The following is a 27,019-nucleotide window of genomic DNA, read 5'->3' as shown; positions in this document are numbered from 1 at the left end:
CTCATCAGAGCACCAGCTGCCTAGAGCACTCACTGAAGGCTGCCTCCCTATACAGCACCCAAGCACTCCCCCTGGGGGTGGGAGAGTGGGTGTCCTCCAGGATAGAATGCACTTTGCACCTGCCAAGGGGCAAGGTGCTTTGCTGGGCTGAAAGAGCGCATTGCTGCTAAGGCATGTGGGCATGAGGGGAACATCCAGGGGACCTTATTCATGAAACAATGAACAAGGGTAGCAATAACCAATGTGCTGGGAAAAAGGAGCCCACACTCACAGCAGCCACACTTAATGTACACAGCAATCTACCCAGCAAGTGAGGGGCAGGGCCTATGTGGATCCAATGAGAAAACCTAAGGAAGGTCACAAAAAGGAGACCTAAACATTCCTGTATGGGATGGGAAAAAATAAATACTGCAAAGTATTTCCCCAAATACTGTAACATTTCCCCTACATTTATTTATAAATCCAAAGGAATCTCAATTAAAATACAAGCAGCATTAAAAAAAAAAGTTAACAAGGGGCTGGCCCCGTGGCCGAGTGGTTAAGTTCGCGCGCTCCGCTGCAGGCGGCCCAGTGTTTCGTTGGTTCGAATCCTGGGCGCGGACATGGCACTGCTCTTCAGACCACGCTGAGGCAGCGTCCCACATGCCACAACTAGAAGAACCCACAACGAAGAATACAAAACTATGTACCAGGGGGCTTTGGGGAGAAAAAGGAAAAAATAAAATCTTTAAAAAAAAAAAAAAAGTTAACAAGCTGATTTGAATTTCACATGGAAGAGGAAATACACAGGAAGAGCCAAGATGATTTTGTAATAACACACTAATGGGGAAGTCCTGGCTCTACTAGCTGGGTATAAAACCAGTAGGGAAGAACACAGAAAATAGAACTGACACACACACATTGGCAACTGTGTTTTTTACAGCAGCATTTCAAATCATTGGGAAAGAAGATTCCTCATCATTCATGAAACTACGTGGGGAAAAGTGAAGTTAAACTCTTACTCCTAACGCTAACTATAGAAATCCCAGATGGATTAATCACTGGAAAATTAAAAGAAAAACAAAGCACAACTATAACGGTATTAGCAGATACTAACTACATAAAAAATAGTTACATTGATAACATTGAAGCAAAGAAGGATTTGCCAAGCAAAACCTAAAACCCAAGAGCCATAAAAGAAATGACAGATGGACTGCAGAAAAATTAAATATTTCTATAGGATAAGCCTAAACCTATAACTAGGCTCTATCAAGAACTTCAACTTACAAAATATACAACAAAGAGCCCAAGAGAAAAACGAGCAGAGGAAATGATCAGATGGTTCACAGCAGAAATCACACAGGCCATGAGGAACTGCAGCCTAACTAGCAGGCAGAGAAATTCCAACAAAAATAAGAACCAATCATTTTAAAGAAATTGGCATTGGAGAAGATTCCAGACAATGGTTGCTCTCAAAGAAGGTTGGTGGGATTGCAAATTGCTAAAGCATTTTAGGAGGGTAATTTATCCATGTCCATTAAACTTAAAATTTCTTACCATTCAGCCTGGCAATTATGCTTCCAGGAACCTGTTCTCTATAGCACTGCAGCCCTGAGACGCATTGTCAGACTGTTCGCGGTAGCATTGCTTGCAACAGGGAAGAAATGGGAACAGCCTGGAGGTCATCAGTACAGGACTGCCTGCACATCGTACATTTATATTGTGGAATATGACAGAACTGAAAAACATATAGGTATGATCCAACTCACGTTAAAAGCCAACAGAAAGGATGCGTAGGTCCGCAGAAATGCTTAAAGAAAAGTTAGAAAGAGCACACAATGATTAGTTAAAAGTCACCCTGGGGCCGGCTCAGTGGCCCAGTGGTTAATTTTGCATGCTCTGCTTCAGCAGCCTGGGGTTCACAGTTTCGGATCTGGGGCACAGACCTAGCACTGCTAAGACAAGCCATGCTGTGGTGGCGTCCCACATAAAATAGAGGCAGATTGGCACAGGGCTTAGCTCAGCAACAATCTTCCTTAAGCAGAAAAAAAAAAAAAGGGGGAAGACTGGCAAAAGATGTTCGCTCAGGGCCAATCTTCCCTCCCCACCCCCAAAAAAGTCACCCTGATTAAAATTTACCCTGTGGAGGGTGAAAAGGGAGGGAAGGAGTCTTTCATATTTTACTCAAGGTGCTGATTTACAGTGCACGAATGTCTCACAATGAGTATATATCTGTGTTTCAGGACATGTGAAAACAAGCATTAAGCAGAGAAAATGATAAAAAATTAAAAATTGTGAAAAAACATTTTTAGATATATAGTGCTTGTTATATTATATACTTATATAGTATAATGTTAATAAATTATAAATTTTAAATTTTAAAAGAAATAAGGGCATAGGTACCTTAGAACTCAATCTAAATTGACTATCACATTAGCTCTAAAAGTTGAGAAAGCAATGAAAAAGGGACAGTAGATGGGTGTCTAATTTCTGTTATCTGGTGACAGACAACAGAGCTGGGCCACCCAGTGAGTGTACATAAATCCTCAGGTTCCCTCTCAGTGAACAATCCTGCCCAGGAAACTAATGCCATTTGCATCTGGACACTTTCTGTATTTGCAAACTTTAGTAAACAAAACTAAGTAGTAATAATGCAAAATGATTATTAGCAGAAACACATCTGGGGTACAAAGGCACCGAGAGCCACAAATACCAGATGTATAGTAAGAAATGATGCCAGGCAAAATCAGTCCTTATCACACACACACAAACACACACACACGCTGCAAGTACTGGAGGAGTAGGGCTGAGCCTGACCAGCTGACCACAACCCCAGGCATATAGGGGTAGGGCCTTTTGCCTGGTAAAGGCCACTGTGGGTAGCACAAAGCAGGGAGAGAATTTATCAGGGAAAACCTGAGTTCTACCAGCCAGATGAGCTCAGTGATGCAAACCCACTTGGCCTCCTCTGCAGCTCCTTTCCTCCCCACATTAGGATGATCTGAGACAATCTTGGCAGCCATACCAACTGAGACATGGTGGCCTCCCAGCTCAGAGAGCCCCTACTTGTCACTCTGATCCAACACTTTCTCTCTGAGACAGCTCCATCTCCTTCCTTGCTAAATTGAGCAAATACCCCAAGGGCATAATTTTCAATGCTCTGGTTCCAAATGTCCATATTGTAAATTCCATCTCCACATCTTGGATGGGAGACCAATTAAATTTGAGGATTAGAAACAGAAGATATTGGCTCAGATGAATAATTTGTTTTAACATGATTTCCCAACAAAGGTCATGTCTCCCTCTTCTCTTACCTGTAGCTCAAAGTTGGCTTGATCCAGAAACTTCTTGTTCAGCATATCTGCATACTGATTAATCGCTCGCAGGAAGACTCTGAAAGATCAAGAGAAAATTACATAATTACACACTTTTGCTCTGGTACTTTTGTAGATTTGGCATTTCAATTAGATCCGATCCAAGACTGTCTGGAAAGTGAACTTAGTCCTGTAAAAAGCTGTGAGGTTTTGCCAGTGAAAAGCCCAGAGAATTATATGCAGATACTCTCCAAATTAATCAAAGAAATTAGCACATGCAGAATAACAGACCAGATAACAGCACCTGAAAGTAACATATGAAAAGTATCACTAAAAAAAACTAATTTTAAAAAAAAAGGAACGGTACAAATTAAGTCCTTTTCTCACATCACAATGTCTTAATGTTATATTATTAAATTGGTCCTCGCTTAGCCAGCTTTTTAAAGTTAAGCATTTGAAAGTGCTGATACACACCAGCTATCAGGCTTGGAATGGTTTGGTGAAATATTACCATGCTTGGAGGTGTGGCTTACTTCTGTATCATTTGTCCTATACTCCAAATGCTAATTTGGGGCACTGTTTACATGTTTAAATTGATTTTAAAAGCCTTAGTAGGTCTGAAAGTGATTTGACAAGAATTTTAGCAGAGATTTAATTCAATGGTTCATGGACAATTCACAATTTTAAACACTCTGAGCAAAATATCATATCCTTTAATACCTTGACTTTTACTTTACTATGACGAAATATGCAATACGGGCTGTCACAAATGACTCCAGAGTACTAAGTACTTTCACAAGCTTATTCATTCAGAAGATTTGTTTTATTACCCTTGAGAGTGTTTACAACAATAAAGCTTAGTTCAGATACTTCTTTTTAAATGACCCTTCTCCCTTTGCACAAAGGCAGGACGCGAGAGGAATTAGCATTAGGTCACAGATAATAAACTTAATTACACTTCCTCTATTTAGACAGCAGGAAGCAGCCAGAAAGTATAAGAGAAATCTAGGTTACTAGGAAGCAGCGCTCTCTGAGAACACGCTCTCTTCAGCTATGCCTGCCTGGAGAAGCTCCCCATCCCTGGCCATCCCAGAGCCATTAAAGGCCAGTCAGCCTGCGAGGATGGAGAAAGCGAATCTCCACCCGGGGCTTTAAGGAGGTCTCCATCACCACCTCCCACCACCACCCGCTGCCCAAGACCCACTGTCTGGCACTTCCTCTCACACTCCTACTGTGTACAGTGCTAAGAAAGCAGATTTGCAGACATCATTTCAGTAAGAAACCTATCAGTGGGATCAAGGACAGAAACAGGTGTAACAAATGGCCTGTGATGGAGTTTGCTATCTCAATCACTGAAGAAAACTGGAGTCAGTTATTTGAATTCTTCCCTGGTAAAGGCCATGGGGTGTGTGTCCATGTTAAATAAAACCATAAAGGAGGAATTTGTGTTTTAAGTGACTATTAATGAAGGGACTTGGGATCGTGGCTTGTCCATTAACCAGGAGTACAGACTGGGCAGCAGCATCCATCAGCCATAAGGCTGCCAGATTTTGCAAATATAGGATGTCCAGTTAAGTCTAAAAAATAGCTCTTCCTGCTGAATTTTGTAAGTCATCCAAAAAAAAAAAAACGAACATAGGGCATTTAGCACATCCTGACAAGTTAATATAGGACCAGGACAAAATCACTAAATCCAGGACATGCCTTGTAGGTACAGGACACCTGGCAACCCTAATCAGCCCTCCAGTCTTGGGCTGGGGTCTCCCGTGTCACATTCAGCTCTCTGAAGTACGGGATGCATAGATGTGTGGTTAGGGAGAAGATGGTTTACATGTCCACTTGACCCTTGGCAACTGCGCTCAGATAACATCTGAGGACGTGCATTGCATTAATGCCAGCAACCAAAGGAAATCACCCAAGTGTCAATGGAATAAGACAACTTCCTGTCATTAGGGGCAAGGGCTCTGCTGCAGCACAAAAACACGGGGCTTATGGCCACTAACAAACTTCTTTTTTCTTAATTTTTCCTTCAGCTTCAGAACTCAGCTGTTCACTAGAATACCCATGGTCCTATGAGCTTTAAGGAAGACCTTCTCTCCAGGCCTCTATGACAATAATGACAAGCTTACTAGAACATACATTATTATTACAGGCTAATTATTTTGCCTCAAGATAGCACCCAAACAGGTGCAATATGCCACTTCTAATTAAGCTTTGGAACAATTTCAGCTACTTAAATATATTTCTCACAATGACTTTTTTCTTTAAAAAAGTCATGCTGAAATAAGAAGGCTGAACAAAAACTTTTTAATGAAATGACCACTGAGAATGAGCAGTGCTGTGAGAGATTCTATAATTTAGCTTCACTAGAAATTTTTTTAAAACCCAGGACAAAAAACAACACAGAATGTGCATCATTGGAGGAAAACTAAAGGAAAGATCAAATAAAAACTGTAATCGATGCAGGAAACAATGGAGAGATGAAGCTCCGGCTGGCTGCATCCAGGGCCACATCCACAACTCATGCAAATTATATCCTACAGTTCACATTTGATGGGATTAAAAACTTCGCAACGTCCCAAGTCCATCTGAAGATAAATCAATTATTTAGTCAAAAAGAAAATAAACAGAGAATAACTTTTAGGTCAAAATATCTATTATCTGCTGTAATTCATGAGTTACTTCTAATAAATGCCAACCTAGAGAAAATAAGTAAGGAAATCACATTAAAGCTTTTGCCTAACAATCTGCTTTCAGTCACAGAGGACTGTGGAGAGGATCACAAGCTAAGCCAAGTGAACGGACAGCAGGATGCCTTGCTAGTCTGAAACGAAGGGTTCAGACTGGCTCAACACTGCTCAAGAGCAAATCCTTTTCGTCGAGAGGCAAGGAGAGGGAGGGTGCAGTTTGAGTGGGCTGGCCTCTGCGTCCCTGGTGACTCGTCTGTGCTGGGCACTGTTGGAGCTGTGCTCAAGGACAGGGAAGTCCTCCAGAACTGTTCCCAAATGGTCCTGTCTGCTTATTCACCCATGTACTCGCAGTGCCAAGTCAGCATCTGGCATGTCACATATGTTCACTAAGTTTTAGTCACAGGAATGAATGGATGGATGGATGGACCAATGAAGGATGGATGAGCTGGCCCAGAAGATCAGGCCCTGACCCAAGTCAGTGGGCTCAGGGAGCCTAGAATATTTGGCAGCCCCTGGCTCTCCCTGGAGTCCTCGCACTCCAAGTAGACTTTCTACTGCGGGGTTCAGCTCTTTTGAGGTTCTTGTTAACCAACTTTCTCAGTAGGCATTTGGCATTCTGGAGCTGGTTTCCCCACTCTCCTCTCCACCTCCTGAGCTCTTTCCTTGGTGGCAGGAACTTTGTCTTTTACATATCAGGATCCTCCAAAGGATCTAAAAGGACCCCTGAGCACTACACACATTCTGAAATGTTCTGACCTAAGGAACTGTTGGTTTATACCCACACTAACAGATCTCTCAGAGCCAGTGGTCTGTCCAGGACCATAATTCCTGACGTTGTCAAATATGAGTTTGTTGTCTACACACACACACACACACACACATATACACACACATGCACACACATCCAATTATAGTCTAAATCCAATTCATTCTCTCTCTTCACGTCCCTGTAAACATTTAGCTATGTGACCTTCAGAAAGTTGCTCAAGTTTTTGAGATTCTTACATTTTCAACCAACAAATGAAGGTACTAAACTATAGGGCCTTGAAGCTCCCTCAAACTAAGGGTTTTTGAGGGTTTTTCTAACTTTGAGATTAAAGGTAAGAAAGAGATGTCGCCACATAATACAAAGTCATTCGCACACTGATCTCTGCTGACACTTTACAAAATGTCAAGTAGCATTTGGTAAAACGGGAAGACACGTCCTGTGAATTTTCTGCACGTCTTTAGGAGATAGGTTGGGTGTGGTTGGGTGAGCCTCTGCCGGCAAGAGTTACCTGCCTAGTTCCAAGGCTCTTTTAGCCACAAGCATTTTAGAGAGCAGGCCCCATAGGCCTTGCCCTTGGCCCATATCCCTGCTCTGTTCTTGCACAAAAAGGCGATGATGCCTCATGGGCTCCAAGGGGGGATGGTCCCCAAAAGCTGCCTATTGGAAAGCAACATGTGGAGAGCAATAAAAGTAGCACAGTCCTAAATAATTATGTGTTAATTGAGTAGAGGGGAACTTAGCAAGTGGAACGTAATCAGGAACCAATTTAACTATTAGAAGCTCCTGGCACAATTACAGTCACTAAAATGACTTTATTATGACGGAGCCCCAGGCATTTCTAGCATCTCTGTTAGCCAGTGTTTGCTGCCAATAAAACCCGAAGATGAGGTGCCTCATTACTACAGAAAGAAAAATATCAAGAAAGACATTGAACTTCCAGCGGAATGCAAAGCCCCATTTCTCAAATGGTGAAGCTGTGGGGTTTTTTAAATTCCTTCCTTAAACTTACTTTATGTTACATAATTAGATTGTAGCGTTCAATATGAGGGCATTTAAATACCCCTGGCAGTAAAACAAGAGTCTCTTCAGGGGAAAAAAAAATGCATCTTTTAACAAAATGTTTTGCCCAAAATGGTTGGAAAGAAGGAAACAAATTAAAAGTGACAGATTCTATCCCAGAACGATGAGTCACATAATAGTAGCTGGAAATCTGCCTTAAAATGATTTCCGCAGAATTCAGGAATGCTGGGAAGGAGAAGCAACTTAAGATGAAGTGATAAAAAGAGATGCAGCAATGTTACTTCCGGTAGACGGGGAGGGGAGACAATGGGTCTTCTAGCACATCCCACACTTGGCAGAGTGGCTCTTTTGTCAAGTTTGTGACTAAACAGGATCAGCCACTTCCTAGAGTGGGACCCTGGGTGGGAAGTGAAGACATATGCACAAAGAAGGACTTCTAAGAAAGAGCCTGGCAGAAAAGAGGTGGAGTGATGCAGGGAAGGTGGGGGTCTGGGTGGGCCCTGCCTCCCATATTGGAGATTTGGGAAACAGTGGGCAAACCACTATCACGGGAACTTTCTGGAAATGAGGCTGGAAGGTTCGGCTGGGGCCAGATGGTGAGAGGCTGGAAATGCCAGGGCACCGAGTCTTCCTTTGGATGGTGGGCAGTGGGGGCCCTGAAGACTTTAAAGCAGAGAAGGAACACCTGCGGTCAGGAGCAGTAAAGCCAAAAAATTCAACTGCACTGTTTCTGGAACGCACTAAGGACTTTTCCTTTTTCTAAGATTTCCTCATTTCTTTTTCAAGTCAGTAAGGCTTCAACATCCATCAAACTCTTAACTAAAATCCAAACTGCTCAGAGCCTTTCCGCTGGCCAGCCCTGGTAGAAGCAGGCTCCGTCTGTGATGCTCATGGGAATAAAAGAAATCCCAGGAAGCGTGTACTCTGGACTAAGACTGTGTCGTCCCTGCTGTGGGGTCTCCATGAGCAGAGAACTCCGGGCCTGGTCTACTTGTGTGACTCATGCTAAACAGAGTGGCACCCTGCATGCACATTCTGTCTCAGATTCCAGCCAAAACAGTACTTGCGGCCAATGAGCCACCACGGGCCAAAGGTGAGAAATCCTGAAAGCGGCTGAGACCAACCCCAGCTCTCCTGTTTCCTCTCCCTCTTAACCAGCTCTAGTTTCTGCAGCATTGCTGATAAGCATTGACTAAGCACCACACATTCCAAGCACTGTCGTCACTTTCACAGAAATTCTGTTACTTGATGCTCACAAGTCTTGTGGGGCATGAATTACCCAGTATTTTAAAAATAGGGAAACAGAAGCTCAGAGAGACAGATGTACATGTTCCTAGAAGGAAAGAGCAGCCTTAGACCAAGGCCACAATCCACTCACTAAATTATGCTGCCATCCTTAGGAACCTTAATCATGTGGTCAGCATGATACAACTAAATTCCTGCAATTGTGTTGCTTTTACACTGTATTAAGGAAAATTTCCAACATATACAAAAGTAGACAGCATAAAAGACCATGCACCCTTCACCCAGCTTCAACAGTTGCCACCTTCTGCCCATGATTGTTTAATCTCTATGCCATCTCTTAACCCCTCCTACATTATTATTATCTTTTTTTTTTTTACAGACTTTATTTCTTAGAGTAGTTTCAGGTTCACAGAAAAATTAAGTGGAAATTACAGAGTTCCCACATACTCTTCCTCCCCCATTATCAACATCCTGCACCAGATGGTTCATTTGTTACCAGTGAAGAACCTACATTGACATGTCATTATCACCCAAACTCTACAGTTTATGTTAGGGTTCACTCTTAGGTTCTACATCCTATGGCTGTGGACACGTGTCCATCATTAGAGCATCACACTGAATAGTTCCACTGCCCTAAACATCCTCTGTGTGCCGCCCATTCATCCCTCCCTCCCTCCTGCTGAGCACCTGGCAAAACCACCACGATCTCTTTATTGTCTCCACAGCTTTGCCCTGTCCGGGAAGTCATACAGTTGGAATCACACAGTATATAACATTTTCAGATTGGCCCCTATTGTTTTTATGGTGTTCTCTAAGTTAATTTTTGCCAGGTTTAAGCCACTTCATAGCAAAGACTTTAAATACATTCTCTTGTCAGACTTTTCTAACCTATCTTGGCAACAGAAGGTGCCTGCCTTGCACAGAGGTGATGGGACATTCTTAACACTGGGGCACATACTGCCCCCAACTTCTAGCTAATGCTCAGGATGCACCACTGTCACTGGCGAGCCGCATGATTTTGGGTAGGACCCTCTGTTCTCAGGGCCTCGGTCTTCTCCTACGTACAATGGGCTCTTAACACTGACCTCACCAGACCTTCATGAGGAATCTGTGTCTGCGATGTAGCAACTGTCTCGTGAATGGCATTGATTATTGTTATAACAAATACACATATACATCTCTCATCCTATAGAATAATTGGGGTATGAATCCTAGGTCAGCTACTTCTCACCAAGCTCACCCGGTTGGAATTGTGCTTCCTACAATGGCTACAATGGCCTCCCCCACTCTTCAAAGCAGGGCTCAGCAAACTACAGGCCACAGATTATTTTTGTAAATAAAAAGGTTTTCTTTATAAAGGCTTTTTAAAAAATTGTGGTAAAATACATATAACATAAATTTATTATTTTAACCATTTTTAAGTGTACGTTTCAGTGGAATTGAGTACATTCACATTGCTGTGCACCCATCGCCACCATCCATCCACAGAACTCTTGTCATCATGCAAAACTGAACTCTGCACCCATTAAACACTCACTCCCCATTTCCACCAACCCCAGTCCCTGGCAACCATCATTTTACTTTCTATTTTGATGAGTTTGACTATTTTAGATACCTCATATAAGTGGAATGATGCAATATTTGTCCTTTTGTGTCAGGCTTATTTCACTTAGCACGATGCCCTCGAGGTTCATCCATGTTGTAGCATGTGTCAGAATTTCCTCCCCTTTTAAGACTGAATAATATTCCACTGTATGGATAGACCACATTTTATTTATCCATTCCTCTCTTGATGGACACTTAGGTTACTTCCACCTTTCGGCTATTGCAAATAATGCTGCTATGAACATGGGTTTGCAAATGTCTCTTCAGGTGCCCGCTTTCAATTCTTTTGGGTCTATTCCCAGAAGTGAAAATGCCAGACCACATGGTATTTCTACTTTTAATTGTTTGAGGAGCTCCCAAACTAGTTTCTGTGGTGGCTGCACTATTTTATATTCCAACAATAGTGCACAAGGATTCCAATTTCTCCACATCCCGATACTTGATAGTTTTGTTTTTTTAATAGTAGACATCATAATGGGTGTGAGGTAGCATAATTAGTTTTATTAGAAAACAGCCACACCCATTCATTTAGGGGTTTTCTACAGTTGTTTTCCCACTATAACAGCCATGTTGAGTAGTTGCGTTGCAAAGTTATCTGGCTGTGTACAGACAATTCTGCTGTCTCTGCAAAGCTGTGATACATTCTGATCTGTGTTCTACAGAGATTTTTGGAGAGTTTTTCACCAATTCAGTGAGGAGGGTTGGGTTCATACCTGTTTCTTTGTCATCGGAAAATAAAACTTGCTGATCAAAAAGACATTAAAAAGCCCCCTTCAAAGCTTAGAGGAGATAACGTCCCACTTGGAGCCCAGAAGTGGAGTTACCAAGTGCGGGGACAAAAGTGATTTGGAGACTAAAGTGGGCAGATGCCTGCCATTGCGCTTCCAGGGCACCAAGCATGTTTAATAGTCTTATTTCAGGGTCAAGTGTTAAAGATTCACAAAGCCACCCCATCCCTCTACTCTCTACTCCCTTCTCCTCTTTATTCTCCTCTCCTTACCCAAGCCTGCCCGGTTCACCTATTTCAACATCACAAAATAAGTGTGGATGGATTTAGGGGCACCTTGGGTGAGAGGAAAAAAATCCCCAGGACAGACACATCAGGAACGCCTACCAGCGAACACTGGGAAGTGAGAATTCTCTGTTGCTGGAGGAAGCAGAAGGAATTGTAACAGCAAGATCTTAAGTCACCACAATGGAAGACATCAGAGAGAAAAGAAGCAACACTGTAACTGTGGTCGTTGGTCGTGACTCACTAGCCTCTGTGGATACATTCTAGCCTGCACGTCGGCCCGATGAGAAAGCACCTCTCCCTTTCACAAAATACATGATTGCTGGTTCTATGACCCTCGCTTACGTATGTCTCCCACCTGTGACCAGAAAACTTTGTTCTCTGAATTCCCTAGGAACATGACGACCCTCCTGAAAGAAAAATTCTGCGTTGGTACCCATCACGAATGACAGAAGAAAGAGATAATGTGGCGTCTTGAAGTTGGTCACACCAGATGGTGGACATCCCTAAACCCCCTCCTTATCTGCCCATTTCCCCTATAGAAACTGCCTCAAGATCTGTATGATTTTAAGACGGTTCTTCAGGTCACTAGTCCACCATCTTCCGATTATGCTGGCTAATCGTATAAATTTTCCTTTTCCAACCACGGGCTTGTTTGCAATTGATTGGCACCAGATTGAGGTGAGCAGGATGAGCCCGTTTTTGCTCGGTTACGGAATGGGCATATCCCAACTCACAGAATCAGTTGTGACAATAAGTAAAGGCCCTGGCTCACCCCAGAGACTACTCCCCCTCCACCCGCCGCCCCCAGCACCTTGGCATCCATCTAGGACCACTAACTGGAGGAGTCAAGGACAACCATGAGTGGATGTGCCACGGCAGGCTGGAGGGCGGAGGAAGCAGGGAAGGAAGAGTCACCGTGGCCCCGTCCCTTGGGCATGGGCACAGACTGTCCTGGAAGATGTGCTTTCCCGGGTGTAAGAGTGTATGTTACTATCTAGAGGATTTTCTGAGTTCCAAATATGTGGGAATGGAGAGTGGAGGGTCAGAACGAGGAGTTAAGAATTTCTGTTCGGTGATGAAACATTTTGGAAATAAACAGTGGTGATGGTTGCACAACATTGTGAATGTACTTAACACCACTCAATTGTCCACATAGAAATAGTTAAAATGGCAAATTTTAAGTTTACATATATTTTACCAAAAGAAAAAAGAAAAACATGAGAAGGAAAGAGAACTGGACATTTCTAGAAACTACAGCAGTGGAAGTCATGATTTTTCTGTCCATAACTCCACCATCAGTGTGACTAAGCTCCGTGATTTGAAACACATACACACACGTACACACACACACACACACACACACACACGGAAATAAGAATCTTTCACTTTTACTCCCCAAAGGATCAGGTTGTTCAGATCTGTTCTGGGAGTAGGTGGGGCAGTAACAAATAATCATAAACATAAATAAATAGGACTAATAATGACAACAGCAACCATCCACTCAGAGTCCTTTATGGCCCAAGTATGTCATGTCTCACTTAACATGTGACAGTGGTCCCCTACCTGGCATGCCTCAGTTCTACTGCATGTCCATTGACAGTCCATCTGTGCTGACTCTTTATTCCCTACAGCACCCACAATGTATCTTGTATAAAATAAAACACAGTGTAATTGAATCCACCTAGGGAGCCCAGGAAAAAATTAAGTAGTCAGAGGCCTTGAGCCAACTGTAAGGTTCAAGGCAGAAATTCTTAGGAGACACTAGGATAATTGCAAAGGGGAATGCTTCTTTCCAGTTATTTCATCTCGGAATATTCCAGCTATGCCTAGAATTTATCCTGGTTCATTTTCAAGACTTGCTAATGGGCACTGTAATCATTTAGCAAATGGTTGTAACTTGCTGTCGGCTCACTGGCCACAGGCTAAAAACCGGGACAGGGATTTTGCACACTGAGGGGGGCCGAGGTGCTTGAGAATGTTCCGGGAGTGGCTACCTGGCAGTGGAGATGTTTTCCTCATTTCCCATCCTCATTGCTGATTTGCTGCTTCTATTCACTATTCATTTAGTTGGTTATTCACTCTCACTAGGCCTGGGGGGCCTCTCTATGGGGTGTTCACCTTGGAGAGGAGCAGGGGGAAACACACAAAGAGGTAGAGAAGTGGAGAGAGTAGGAGCCTTGAGATCTGTGCCTAAATCACGTTCCATCACTTACAGGCTGTGCAACCTTGCACAAGTGAATTAACACCTCTGACCTCCAGTTTTCCTTATTGAGGTCTATGGGTGGGGGGAATTAGAGGAGTCAGTGGAAAGGGCCTGGGTCATAGTAGGTCTTCAATAATCGGTCGGGAGTATGATAAAGATACAAAAGATGAGGCCTCTGAAGTATCTCCTTGGCTTTCAGTGGGCAAAGGAGAGTTTAGGAGATAAGTGTTCACGAAAGCTCAGCTGGTGTCGAAGCTCATGAGAAAAGAGAAAGTCTTGTAACTAAGAGCTTCTGGCTCTTTGATTCTATTGTGGCTCAGAATTACCATCACTCAATTGTTGAGTGTATGGAACCTTCTTCAACCATCTTCGTCCACAGAGAGTAGCTTAGATAGTGCCAAAGACTCTCATGGAGAGGGTTCACTTCCCAAGGTGGACATGGGTGGCCTGGTGCAGTTTGTGCTCAGGTTCTGAGACCTTGTTTCCTAATGGTACTGCAGAGACAGGCACCAGCCCAGGGCTGCAGCTCAGCCCCTGGCTCTGGCTGGCAGACTTCAGGTGAAGTTTATCTGGGGAGAGCCACCATCATGGTAGGTTTTCTGTTGATATAGAACAAATTCCCTCAAAGGCAGTGGCTTAAAGCAATGCCAGTTCCATGGGTCAGACCTCACTGCAGGCTTGGTGGGGTCTTCTGCTTAAGGTCACAGGAGGCTCAGGTCCAGGTGTTGGCCAAGCTGGGTTCTGATCTGGAGGCTCTTCTCTTCCAAGCTCGTTCAGGCTGTAGGCAGATGCCAATTCCTTGAGGTTGTAGGTTTGAGGTCCCTGTTTCCTTGCTGACAGTCAGCTGGGGTCTGCTTTCTGCTCTTAGGAGCTGCCTGCATTCCTTCTCACGTGGACACACCATCTTCAAATCAGCAACAACATGTCGAGTCCTTCTCATGCTTCAAATCTCTTGCCTCCTCCTTCTGCTATGAACCTGAGAAAACTGTCCTTTTAAAGGGCTCCTGTGATTATATTAGGCCCAACCAGATAATCTCCCTGTCTTAAGGTCAACTAATCATTAACCTGAATTATATGTGCATGATCCCTTTTTCCAGGTAATATAACAAAATGACAGGAGTGATCATGCATCTGATTCATAGTTCCACCCATACTCCAGCAGAGAAGACTCTGTAAGGAGAAGGGTCTTTGGGACCCTCACTGAACACTTGGAGCCACAAACTTCAACGCCAAACTGGTTTTTCTGGGCCCCCCTCCCATTCCCCTGCAGCCTGAGACTAACCTCAGAGAGAGAGGCTTTCATCATGGGATTCTTTCTGTTGTTGGCCCCTGTGCTGTTCTGAGTGTTTATGACAAGATGAAAGACTCAGTTTAGTGAAGGGGAGGTTAGAAGATAAAGCCAGAAATAACCAATCTGAACCAGATCTTGCAAGAATGAAGTGGCTCTTTCAGGAAGCCGCTTGTCTGCAAACCACTGAGTGACACTCTCTATTAACGGGCATAACCTTATTCTAAGCCTATGGTGTCATCTGATTGCAAGCTCATTTATTCACTGGATTCAGTGGAGCAACCCAGACCATGAGAGCTCAAGAACTGAAAAATTATTTTCTTCCCCATATAGTCCATAAAATGCACCTAAATAATTCCTTTGATCTGCACTAAAGAGACAAGGCTTTCTTTTTACTGAGAGTAGTGTGGTCCTCATTTAATGGAACCCAATTTCCCATGTCCCTGTTATAACTCCAAGCAGAAAAACATAAAATTGAACAGTATCATATCCAAGGTTGGACAATATCATATCTCAGAGGTCAGCAAACTTTAGCCTGTGGGCCAAGTCTGGCCCTCTGTCTGTTTTCGTAAACAAAGTTTTATTGGCACACAACCATGCCCATTCATTTATATGTCACAACAGAGAAGGTATGGCCCACAAAGCTGAAAATAGGGTGTATCTATTATTTTAACAAGTGATATTCAAGAAGAAAAGATACAACCTCCTACTCATATCTCTAAAAACAGTTTCTACTACTCTCTCCCTGTAAACTAATTAATCCTTCCCTATTATCTAGTTAAAATCTGTTACTTTTTACTCCTAAGACCATTTGATCTTGTTTATTCTTTCCTAGATAACAGTCAGCATCTCCACATCCTTGACTGGAGCTATCAAGCAACTCTGAGCTTTCTCCTTAACAGAAGCCCTGGTGTAATATTTGGAAGACCGAGACTCAAGCCCTAGTCAGTGTTGGAGGCAGGTTAGCATGGTGGTTAGAGTAGGGACTCCAGGGATAAACAACCTGAGAGGAAATCCAGGCTCTACAAGTGACTAACTGTATAAACCTTGAGCTGGTTTCCTCAGTTTCCTCATCCATGAAATGGGTGTCAAGAGTACATCAACCTGCTAGGTGGTAAAGATTAAATGAGCTAAAACGTGTACAGTGCCTAGAACAGTTCCTGGCACACAGTAAGCACAAGGTTAGTTTTAGGAGGTCTGCAAACTACCCTCAGGTACTTAACAGAGAGTGCTACACTCTAGTAGTCAGTTGGTCTCCAACCTTTCATCAGAAAACCACATTCCCGAAGAGTGCTTCGGTTAGCCTCACCTTGATCAAAAGCAGAAATGTGAGAATGATAATTGTTAGAAATTATTTTCTTTTGTGAAATTTGCGCCTTCTTAATGAATATAATGGATAACAGAAATGGGGGCTCCTCGTTGAAATCAATGCTATGCTTGGTAGGCAGATGAGCTAAAATATTTTAGGGACTCTCCCGACTCATGTAAATAGGGTACATGGACCTAAGGCTTGACCTTCCACTCTAGTGTCAAGCCACTGGTTTGGAGGACTTCAGTTGCCTGATGATGACTATAAGCCTAAACAAATCCTACCTCCGGGAGACTTTCTCGCCACTTAAAAAGACAGCGAAGTGGGGCCTCATGAAGCCTCAGAACAGACTGTGTGCATTGATTGTGCCTGTTGGTGAGAAAGTATTTTTGACTAAATGTCTGTGTGTGGAAGACTCTGATCTGAGACTTTCTTTCATTATAACCTGTTGGAAAGTGGTGCATAACAGCTAACTTCCACCCATTTATAATGATGAACAACTAACATTATCTACAAAAAAGATCCTAAAGCTTGCCTTCAGTGAGTTCCCAACAGTGTGGCTCTCCACCTTACAGAGGCATGACTTGGCGCTGGCCTAGAGTTCAGCTGTCACATCTGCAAAATGGGCTTAGAGAGAATGCTAGCCATGAGACGACATGTGCACAAGTCCCCAGTCCTGCCCTAGAACCTCAGTGGGGGCCAAACATGGGGCTGTCTTCTCAAGCTGCCCCTTAGGAAATCAACTTTCCAGTTGTTTCTGAATTCTAATCATTGACATGCTACATTAAAGAATGCCCAATTAATGGCAAGTATGAGATGACAGGCAGATGACAGTTAAGGCCACTTCATGTTTCCCAGGAGATGTGGCTAGTGCTAGGTTGTCAACTGAATTTGAGATGGGTTATTTCTACTCAGTCCATCTCTTTGTCATTTCAGGTCCAGGGGTTGAAGCCATCACCAGCAGATTTCTCTTCCTGCAGGAGTCTCCTCTGAGTGAGCATCTACATCATACTTCTTCTTGATGGCTTTGAGAATATCTCTGTTTACCTGCTGTTTCTTGATCCCATGACAGATGCAGCTCGGCTGGGGAGAGCCAAAGGATCCCTCCCCGCTCCTCAACAATCAAGAACCAGCTGTCCACGAGCAGCATCCTCCCTCACAGTACTTCTTTCCATCTCTGCTGCCACACCTCACCGTGGGGGGATGGTGCAAGACTCAGATGCATAGTGGCTTATTTCACAATTGACCTTGACACCACCCAGCAGTGGGAGAAACACTGGACACCAGCGAGATGCTGAAATACACAGTAGGAAAAAAGTAGGCTCTTTTTCGTCACATGCAAGGACGAGAGAGCTAACATCGATCAAGCAATTCTCAACGCACCTGCTGGGCTAGGAGCTCACATATTTAACTCTCTATAATGTACAGGTGGGACACGAAGGATCCAGGAGGCTCACCACTTGCCCAGGTTACCCAGCTAGTAAGAGTAGAGCAGAAATAAGAAGCCAAGCTGCTGCCCATCCTTCTCCCCACCCCATGGCTCACTGGCTCAGATGCAAGCACCCCCACACAGGAAGCACCCCACAGATTTAACTGAGCTGCCTGGCATTACCACAGAAGTACCCTTTATAGATAACTATATTTGGTTTTTAAAAGCTATATTGGGGAAACTGCAGTTTAAATAGCCTGCCTTTATTTTAGCACAATTGGCTGAAAAGAAATACACGTACTTTGCTCAAGTCCCAGAAGCATCAATGGGCGAGACAGCCAGACTGGAGGGGACGTTACTGAGAGGCTGTGGAAGGAGTGTGTGGAGCAAGACCAAACGTCAGAGCAGACGCCTCTGAAATAGCATCAGACTCGCTCGGCAGGGTGGTTATGGAGAAGTGGTCTCCAGCTTTCCCAGGAAATGTTATTTTTACACACGGTACGAAGCAGCAGCCACAGAGCCCTGTACCGGATTTGGCTGCTCGCATTTGGGGTGTGCCACCCTCGGGGCAGGGGCTGGGTTAACTTGAGCCAAAGAACTCCAGAAGATTATCAGGAACGCATGAGCTGATGTCATCCTCCTCCACTTTACATCGAATGCGGAAAAGGCATGGGAGAGGAAAAGGGCTAGGAGGGCAAGGGGTGGGTGAAGAGGTGGCTACCTATGGGAAGAGACTGGAGTTTACCACCTGTAAGTGTAAGTGCTTAACTGGATTTTCTGTAGGATTCTTGGGGATCTAACATGGGGTGACTCGACATCTGGAGCCCATCTGTGGACCACGCTGAGAAGGGCACAAGGTGCAGCACTCCTCCAGAGCCAGCCCAGGGGCCCTGCCCCTGATGGTTTTGTCTGCTCAGCCTTCTGCTCTCCACGCCCCCTGCCCCAGTGAGCAGGCGGGATGCTGTCGAAGGGGAAAGAGGGTTAGGGGGAGCCAGGGAACCCTGTAGAGAGGAGGGCAGAGCCCTTTGAAGATCCAGGGGTGGACGGGAGAATAAAGACCGTCCTCTATTCTTCAGGCTGAGTCATCCCACCTGCCCCCAGTGTTCAGCAGCATCAAAAATTTACAACTGCAAGGAATCGAATGACTTTTTTACACTGCGATAAAGAAAATCTTTCTGAAACTGCCATTTAGAACAAAATCCACAAATGTCCTATTAAATCAAGACGAGGGTGCCGCAGTCCTGCTTTGTGCTGACTTATTCTTAGAGGCACAGGCAGACATCCCTGAGGATCTCGGACCCCTGCCTGGCCCGGGTTGGGAAGAGGGAAGACCAAGGAGAAGGGAAGTCGAGCTGATGGCAGATCAACAGAGGGGAAACCAAAAGGAGTCCTGGCATTTTTTCTTTAGGAAATTTAAAAGGGATCCAGTGATGTTCCTGAGTGTACTAGTTTCTTATGGCTGCTCTAACAAGTTACCACATCTTAGCGGCTTAAAACAACACAAATTTGATTATCTTACAGTTCTGGAAGATGGAGGTCCAAAATGGATGTTACTGGGCTAAAACGGAAGTGTCAGAAGAGCTGCCTTCCTCCCAGAGGCTCTAGGGAAGTTCCATTTTCTTGCGTTCTCTAGCTTCCCACATTCCATCTGCAACTCTAATACCTCCGTGCCGGGCAGCATAACAGCCACAGGATTTGGGGAGGGGAACATGGACATCTTTGGGGAAGTCTTTTTCTGCCTACCACACTGAAATCATCAAACCGTCCAGCAACCATACACCGGTACTGATCCAAAGAACCGATATGGCACCTCTCTCCTGGCCAAAGCCATGTTGAGTTACTTCCCAAGCGGTTATACTCTTCACTAGTCTTTCCATGGTAATAATCCTGTCTCCTGGAAGGCAGAGACCACGTGTGAGCCATTTTCTGTGTCCTCCAAACCATCTTGTACATAATAAGTTCTAAGTTAACATGAGAATTATTGACTATCAATTATTGATGATAGCAAGTGAATAACATGTGTCCATTATTAACACGGTACTTTCCACACCACCAGATGGTTTAGTCCAGGGATCAGCAAACTTTTCCTGTAAGAGGCCAGACAGTAAATAAGTCAGGCTTTGTGGGCCAGATGGTCTCTGTTGCAACTGCTGGACTCTGCTGTTGTGGCAAAAGCAGCAAAAGGCAACAATCAAGTGAGGGGGCATGGCTGTGTGCCAATAAAACTTTATTTGTGGACATTGAAATTTGAACTTCATAGACTTTTTAAAAAATTTAAAAAAAATTTTTCTCCCTAAAGCCCTCCCAGTACATAGTTGTATATATATATATATATTTTTATTGTCGGTCCTTCTAGTTGTGGTGCGTGGGACGCAGCCTCAGCATGGCCTGATGAGCGGTGCCATGTCCGCACCCAGGATTCGAAGAGGTGAAACCCTGGGCCGCTGAAGCAGAGCGCACGAACTCAACCACTCAGCCACGGGACCAGCCCCTGAATTTCATAGAATTTTTTGTCATGAAATATCATTCTTCTTGTGACTTTTTGCTTTCAACCCTTTAAAAATGTAAAAACTATTCTCTGCTTGTAGGCCACAAAAAAAAAGAAAAGAAAAGAAAAGAAAAAACCCAGGTGGCGAGCCAAATTTAGCTAGCAGGTTGTAGTTTCCCAACCTCTGGTTTAAAAAATTATGTTTGGTGCCCATCTCCCATTGCCTCTCATTCTGCCCACTCATTCTTTCATTCTTTAAAGAGACTGAGCACCCGCCATGTCCAGGAGCTGGGCGGGTCAGGAACGGGTGATGGACTGAACTAGGGGAGGAGGATGGGTAAGAACGAGCAGGCCTTGTGCGTGGTGCGACAGGACGGACAGCGCCATTCACAGAGACATTTACAGCCACGGGAATGCACTCAGAGCTCTCCTCTGGGCAGCAAGACCCTGGGTTCAGGCTTGGGGACCCTGGGTGTGAGTGAGGTCTGGAATCAGATGGTAGGTCAAGGGTGGGATGTACATTTGGAACTGGATCTGAGTCCACATGTAAACTAATCCTTGAGCATGGATGAGAGACCACGGAAGAGAGATTTTAGAATAAGGGAAAAAAAGGAAGGGTACGAGCTAAGAATAGAGCCTAGGGGACTCCAGCATTTCTTCTGGGTAGAGAAAGATGAACCTGTGATAGACACTTGGGGCAGGGGTAGAGGGGAGAGAGACGAGAGGAGAGGGAGAGAAAGAGAGAAAGGATGAGGGAGGAAGGAGGAGGCGGAGTAGGAGAGAGAGGAACCAGATGTGCCCGAGGGAGACAGGGAAGGTGGGAAGGTGAGGGGTCACAGAAGCTGGGGGACAAGACCTTTTAAAAAAGAGGACGTCATCAACTGGAGAGTCAATGAGAAACGGGTGTATTGGCAGGGACATCACTGGTACCCACAGTTGAACAGATTTTGGAAGCATGATGGTGAAAGGCCACAAAGAGAAGAACAAAATATGGGGGTGGCTGGGGTGAGGGTGGTGCCAGTGGAGCGTTTTATAGGTAAGCTTGCATCAGTGTTGAAGAAATAGAAGGCAGAGGGAAAATCTCTAAGGGAGGGACCATTCCGAGCACAGGCAGAGCCCCAGACCCGGCTTCCTCTGGGTTGGGCCTGGTGCGGACTCGTTTCCACATGAGCCCACACTGAATGCTCCATAAATATTTCTAGAACAAATGAATGCCCACAGGAACGATGTGAGACCAGATTTTAAACCTTGTGTATGCTGCCTCTCACCACTGTTACTCTTGGCCTTCACTGCTCTTCCCATGTCCAGGTTTCGGGCTCCTTGCCCTCCACGTATACCTGCTGCCCACCCGGCCTGCCTTGAGCCCATTTCTCGGGTGGCTCTCTGGTCTACAGCCTCCACTCCCGTTTCCTGGCTCTGACCTCATTTTCGGTCCTTCATCCAGGTCCACGGTGTCTGATCTGACGCTATCAAACCTGACGTGCTCCCAGCCACGTGGCTGTGCGGGAGGGAGCCCTGGGCTTCTCGTTCCACTTATGCAACTGCTCTCCGGCTGCACCGGCCCCTGTGTGTCGGCCTTCTGGAAAGGCTCGAAATAGATTTAAAAAAAAAACCCAACTCCACATCTGTCCCTGCTCTCCCTGCCAGATTCCTTCTCTCTGTTTTGTTTTGTTTTGTTTTGAAATGACCCCGTTATTTCTTTCATGCTCTTCTCCTAATTGTACGTCTGTGCTAAAGAAGGGAGGGGTGAGGCAAAGTGTGAGAATCTGCAAAGCCAGGCCCCAGAATCTTCAGCTCAGTAGACAGCTACTGGGAAGAAGAAAGAGAAAGGAACTAATGAGGAACTGTGAGCAAGGACTAGCTGCAGAAAGGTGCTAGATGCTGTCTTATTTACTCCTATATAAGAAGCCCAAGAGGCAGATTCCACTGCCTGTAAAATATGAATGATTACGGCTCCCCCTCATCTGTTGATTTAAGATTAAATGAGATCCGAGACCAGTGGACAATGGCTAGCGTCTTGACTTCCCCTTGACCTAGAAGCCGGTGAGGCTGAGAGGCAGTGAGCAGCTCAAAGGCCATGCAGGAGGTAAGCCATGGCACAAAGACCAAAGTCAGCTGCTGCAAACCCCATGTTCGTTAGACACAATTAATAAAACCAAGCTGCTCAGCCACTTGGCTGTGCTATGCTGTTTCCAGAGAGCCTGGTGGTGATGATCCAAAGGCCACCTTCTCACCTGACCATGATTTCAGGGAACCAGGCCCTGCTTGTGCTGAAGGACATGGAATTCAGGATTTCCTTGCTCTGACTAATAAATTGCATTCACCAACACAATAGTTGCAATTTCCATGACTCCACTTTCTACCACCGGAAAGTGGCCATGGTGACGATGTGCACTGACTTTGCTATTAACGAGAGGCAACTGGGTGATCACGGGCTAATGATCGTCTACCTTCTTAATGCTAAGTGACTTATTACCCGTAAACACACGTGGAAAGTGCTCCGGGAAGCTCCCGCCAGCCGAACACATGCAAGTTAAGCTTCTTAATTGAAAATATAATCTGTATTGCAGAGATTAAAATATATTGGATTCATTTTGGCTCTATTCTTCCCCATTGTCCCACATACATTTTCTTTATGCTACACAATCAAATTAGTTCCCCTGCTACGGAAATTATTTCCACACAATAAATCAATTTTATGGTCAAGTGATGACTGAATGTCCTATTTAAAGAGAAAGCAAATCGGGGATGGAAACAATGTTCTTACTGGTGTGATCGGTGTTCGCACCACGTGCTTTCGGCGATCTCTGTGGGTTTTATCTCTCTTGATTTCTTAGTTTCCTTTTCTTCCTCTTTGTCGTCCTTGGGGAAGGTTTCAGTTTGGAGTGGCAGAGCAGCAGCAGGCAGGAGCAAGCCTTCGAGGGAAAGCCTCAGCAAGGCTGCCTCAGCCTTCCAGTTTCTGTCAAGGACAACCCACTCTCACCCTCCAAGGAAGCCATCCATCCCACCCTCCCTGCCAAGAGCAGCGCAGCCCTCCAGGCATTCTCCAGTCCTGAGTCATATTTTTCCCTAACACTCGTAAGTCCCTGACGTTGTACAGTCTGGTCATATGTTTGTTGGGTCACTGTCTGAGCCCTGGCCCACATAGAAGGCAAACTCCATGGGAGCTTCATCAGTCTTATTAAATTCCCAGCATCTACAACAAGGCCTGGCACAAACATACACAAAGTCAAAATACCTTACCAAATGACATAATGCCACCATATTGATCCCAAAGCATGGGAGGCTTCATTCTAGCTAGAAGGGGAGAGGGGAGGAAAAGTATTTATCAAAGGTGGCCATGGGGGCCCTGACACATGAACTTGTAGGAGGAATAAGTGCTAGACCCCACTGACCTTCTTTCAGCGCTTCCCATGTGCAGAGCCTTTGATAAGCTGTTCCCTCTCCCTGGAGGGCTCCCACTTTGTGCCTGGAAACACCCGGTTAACGCCTTCCAATTTTTCAGTTCCCCGCCTTCCCTCATAACATGCTCCTACAGAACCATGTAGCTCTCCGTCACAGTGCTTGGATGGCACTTGTCACTAGCGTCACACATTTGGTGGTTTGAGCACTGACCAGCGTCTCCCCGTAGACTCTCACTCCTAACGGCAGGCTCCACATCTGCATTAGCTCACATTTATCCCCAGCATCTAGCACTCTGAGTGGCTCTTAGTAGGCACGCAATAAACACGTGACTAGAGAAAGAATGAAAAATGTTACCATGAAAATGATGTGGAAACTCATTTGTCATTTTAAAACTGGAATGCCATCGAATTCAGCAATCAGTATCCAGCTGTTTCCTTACATACATTTCTACTCCATGGTGGGGAAGAGAAGGTTAATAGCTGCTGAGCACCGACTGTGCCCCAGACATGCTTCCAGCTGCACATGAGAGACCCTATCTGCCTTCAGTCTAACAGCTCAACTATTACCGAAGGCCATCGAATTTCTTATCCTTCAGCAAAGCTAAAGAAGAGCCTATTGGAGCTATAACTGGCAAATTCCACTGGTGGCGACTGTTGAGTACCTCACAGCATGGCAGCTGTGTTGTTTAGACACCTTGCAGCGTCAAAGCAAGAACTGAGTTGTCCCCCCATAACACACAAAACAGGAAAGGGCTGGCCAGTTGCAGGTGAGTGGCATGCACAGAACACGTAGGCATGTGTGCAAGTTTGAAAGACTTGATGTTCTAAGATTTTCAAAGCCAGCCAAGTTGATTATCTCAACTCACCAAACCCCATGAGATGGCTCCAAAACATGTCATTGTGTTAAACTGCCATTCAGGGAGCTGTAGCACAGGTGGTTTTAGTGAATTACCTTCTCAGCATTACCAATGAGTGAATTTGAACTAGAATCCAGAATCCTAACTCTGGACACTGTGTGTTCTCGCCACCTCCTGTCAGTTCTGTAACTATAAATTATTTCAGGCGATCAGAGGAGCATGAGGAGCAAGACACTTGGGCTTGGGTCGACATCTGAGACTCACCTGTATGAACAAGGCAAGCAAATGAAGAGAGAAAAAGGTGTACGATTTCAACAAATCAAAGGATGCCATATCATATCAAGTGTTAAAAAACACTGTTTCAATGCTTTTCTGTAAAAAGTCATAGTGGACTAAGCATTTCTTTCCTGGTCCAAACTCAGATGCCCGGAGAGTGCACTAAAAAAAAGGGTTGTTTTTAACTCGGGATTCCTGAATAAGAACACAGTGCGTGTCGTTGCTCCCATACCCACAGGCTCACACAAAAATACACATTTAATGAGGTCACAGAGTTAAGATTGAAATAGCTGAAATACATAGTGTGGGCCCAGAAAAACTGTCAGCAAAGTCACAAAATAGCTTTATGAAGGTCTGTCAAATTTTGGGAAATAATCCAGGAAAATGATACAGGAGTCTACAGAGAAGTGTCAGCTCATTTTAGCTAATGGCAGCCCAGTGAAGAAGGTTTTAGGTGAAATGTTTGATTACTTAAGAGGGATTTCTATGTTCTACCCTGGTGTTTTTCATGGCCTGGGGAGGGGTCGTCATTCTCGGTGGAAGGTTGCTATTTCCAAGTCCGTCCACACATATGACCCCCAGTGCACTGGCAGGGTGGGGATCAGGCCAGTGGGTGGCAGCAGGGGTGGGAGCCGCCGGGGCCTGTGAGCGATCACCATCTCTGGCCCCATTTCGTGGTCTCCCCATCCTTGCACTTCCATTTTTCTGCAGGACACTACAGTTCCATAGACTCACACCCAGTTATCTCGCCAACACTCTCCTTTTGAGGTAAAAGTCGTACATCTTTGCCAAAATCACCCACAGTCCAAAAAAATAAACTCAAGTTGTCACAAAAATAACAACGCAAACACGGCACTTTCCAATATGAGAAAGAGAAGAAAGGAAGCAGAGCCTTTGTTTTTTAAAGCTCTGTTCAAAATGAGTTCCAACACAAAGCCAAACAGAACACAGAGGGCTTTTCCTAACTTTCTCTCAGCATGATTTCTGATTTCTAGGAAAAGATCAGTGATATCTTCTACCTTCTAACCAGCGTAACGGAGTTTTACCGTTGGGTAAACATAGTCCATCAGTCTCTTCTCCTCCAAATCCTGAATGAGAGTGAGTCCTCACTGCTTGCCCCCAGCCGGCTGAGAAGGACGCTTGGAGCCCTGAAACTCAACTGACGGGACTTCAGGGCCAGCCTTCCCAAAGGATGAAGATGACAGGGTTCTGTCTTAGTCCACTAGTGCCGCCAGAACAAAGGACCTCAGGCTGGGGGGCTTAAAGAACAGAAATTTACTTTCTCACAACTCTGGAGGTTGGAAATCCAAGATCAAGGTGCCAGCACAGTTGGTTTCTTCTCTCTCCTTGGGTTGTAGATGGCGCCCTCTCCCTCTGTACTTCTCTGTCCTGATCTCCTCTTCTTGAAAGGGCACCAGTCGTATAGGATTAAGGTTCACTTTAATGATCTCCTTTTAACTCTAATGATCTCTGTAAAGGCCTTATCGCCATATACAGTCGCACTCTGAGGTGCTGGGGATTATAACTGCAACATATGGCTTGTGGGGGAGGTGCACAATTCAGCCATGGAACCTTTCTCGTCTGTTTTTAACGGTCCACAGGACAGGTTTCCTCTCACAGACCTATGTGTACATTTGCTGTTAGCTATTTTTCACTGCCAACACTCTGTGCCACCACATCCAATCCTCTCTCGTGGAGAAGGGGATGCTTTCCACTGTGCCAACTGGATAACCCCATTGGAAGAAAGGAAGAAAGATCTGGCCCAGCTAAACCCTAAAACCTGGAAGTACCTGTGGCTCAGGACCAGCTGGTCAGGAACAGAGGACCTGCTTCCCCTCTGCCGGCCCTGCTCGTGCAGGGTGACCGTCGGGTAATCACCGCATCACTATCACAGTTGTTCGTATATGTCTATCTGCCCATCTGAACGGGAAGTACCTTGAAAGCAGAGCCCAAGTACTTCATCTCTGAATCCCCAAAGCACAAAGCAAAGACACAACACACACTTTCTGAACACAACACCCCCTACAGCACGTATCTTTGTAAATGCCGGTGCTGAGCCCCCTGCCAGTCCTATGAGGGGTGACTCAGGCCACGGTTCACACGTGCATGAAGGTCCCCAGGAGACAGA

The 27,019-nt window shown here is 45.0% G+C and overlaps 1 protein-coding gene across 2 annotated transcripts in view; it reads right to left on the bottom strand.

The window, feature by feature from the left end:
- DOCK1 (dedicator of cytokinesis 1) overlaps positions 1-27,019 on the bottom strand; it is a 502,522-nt gene that overhangs the window by 104,624 nt on the left and 370,879 nt on the right. For both annotated transcript variants that reach the window (XM_046651107.1, XM_046651115.1), the window contains exon 30: positions 3,294-3,372. In XM_046651107.1, the coding sequence (XP_046507063.1) occupies positions 3,294-3,372 (79 nt within the window). The remainder of the gene's footprint in view (positions 1-3,293; positions 3,373-27,019) is intronic.

The sequence above is a fragment of the Equus quagga genome, chromosome 2 (genome assembly GCF_021613505.1).
Source record: "Equus quagga isolate Etosha38 chromosome 2, UCLA_HA_Equagga_1.0, whole genome shotgun sequence".
In the NCBI taxonomy this organism is placed as follows: Eukaryota; Metazoa; Chordata; class Mammalia; order Perissodactyla; family Equidae; genus Equus; species Equus quagga.
The sequence above is the reverse complement of the archived record's forward strand: the minus strand, read 5'-3'. Positions and strand labels throughout refer to the sequence as shown.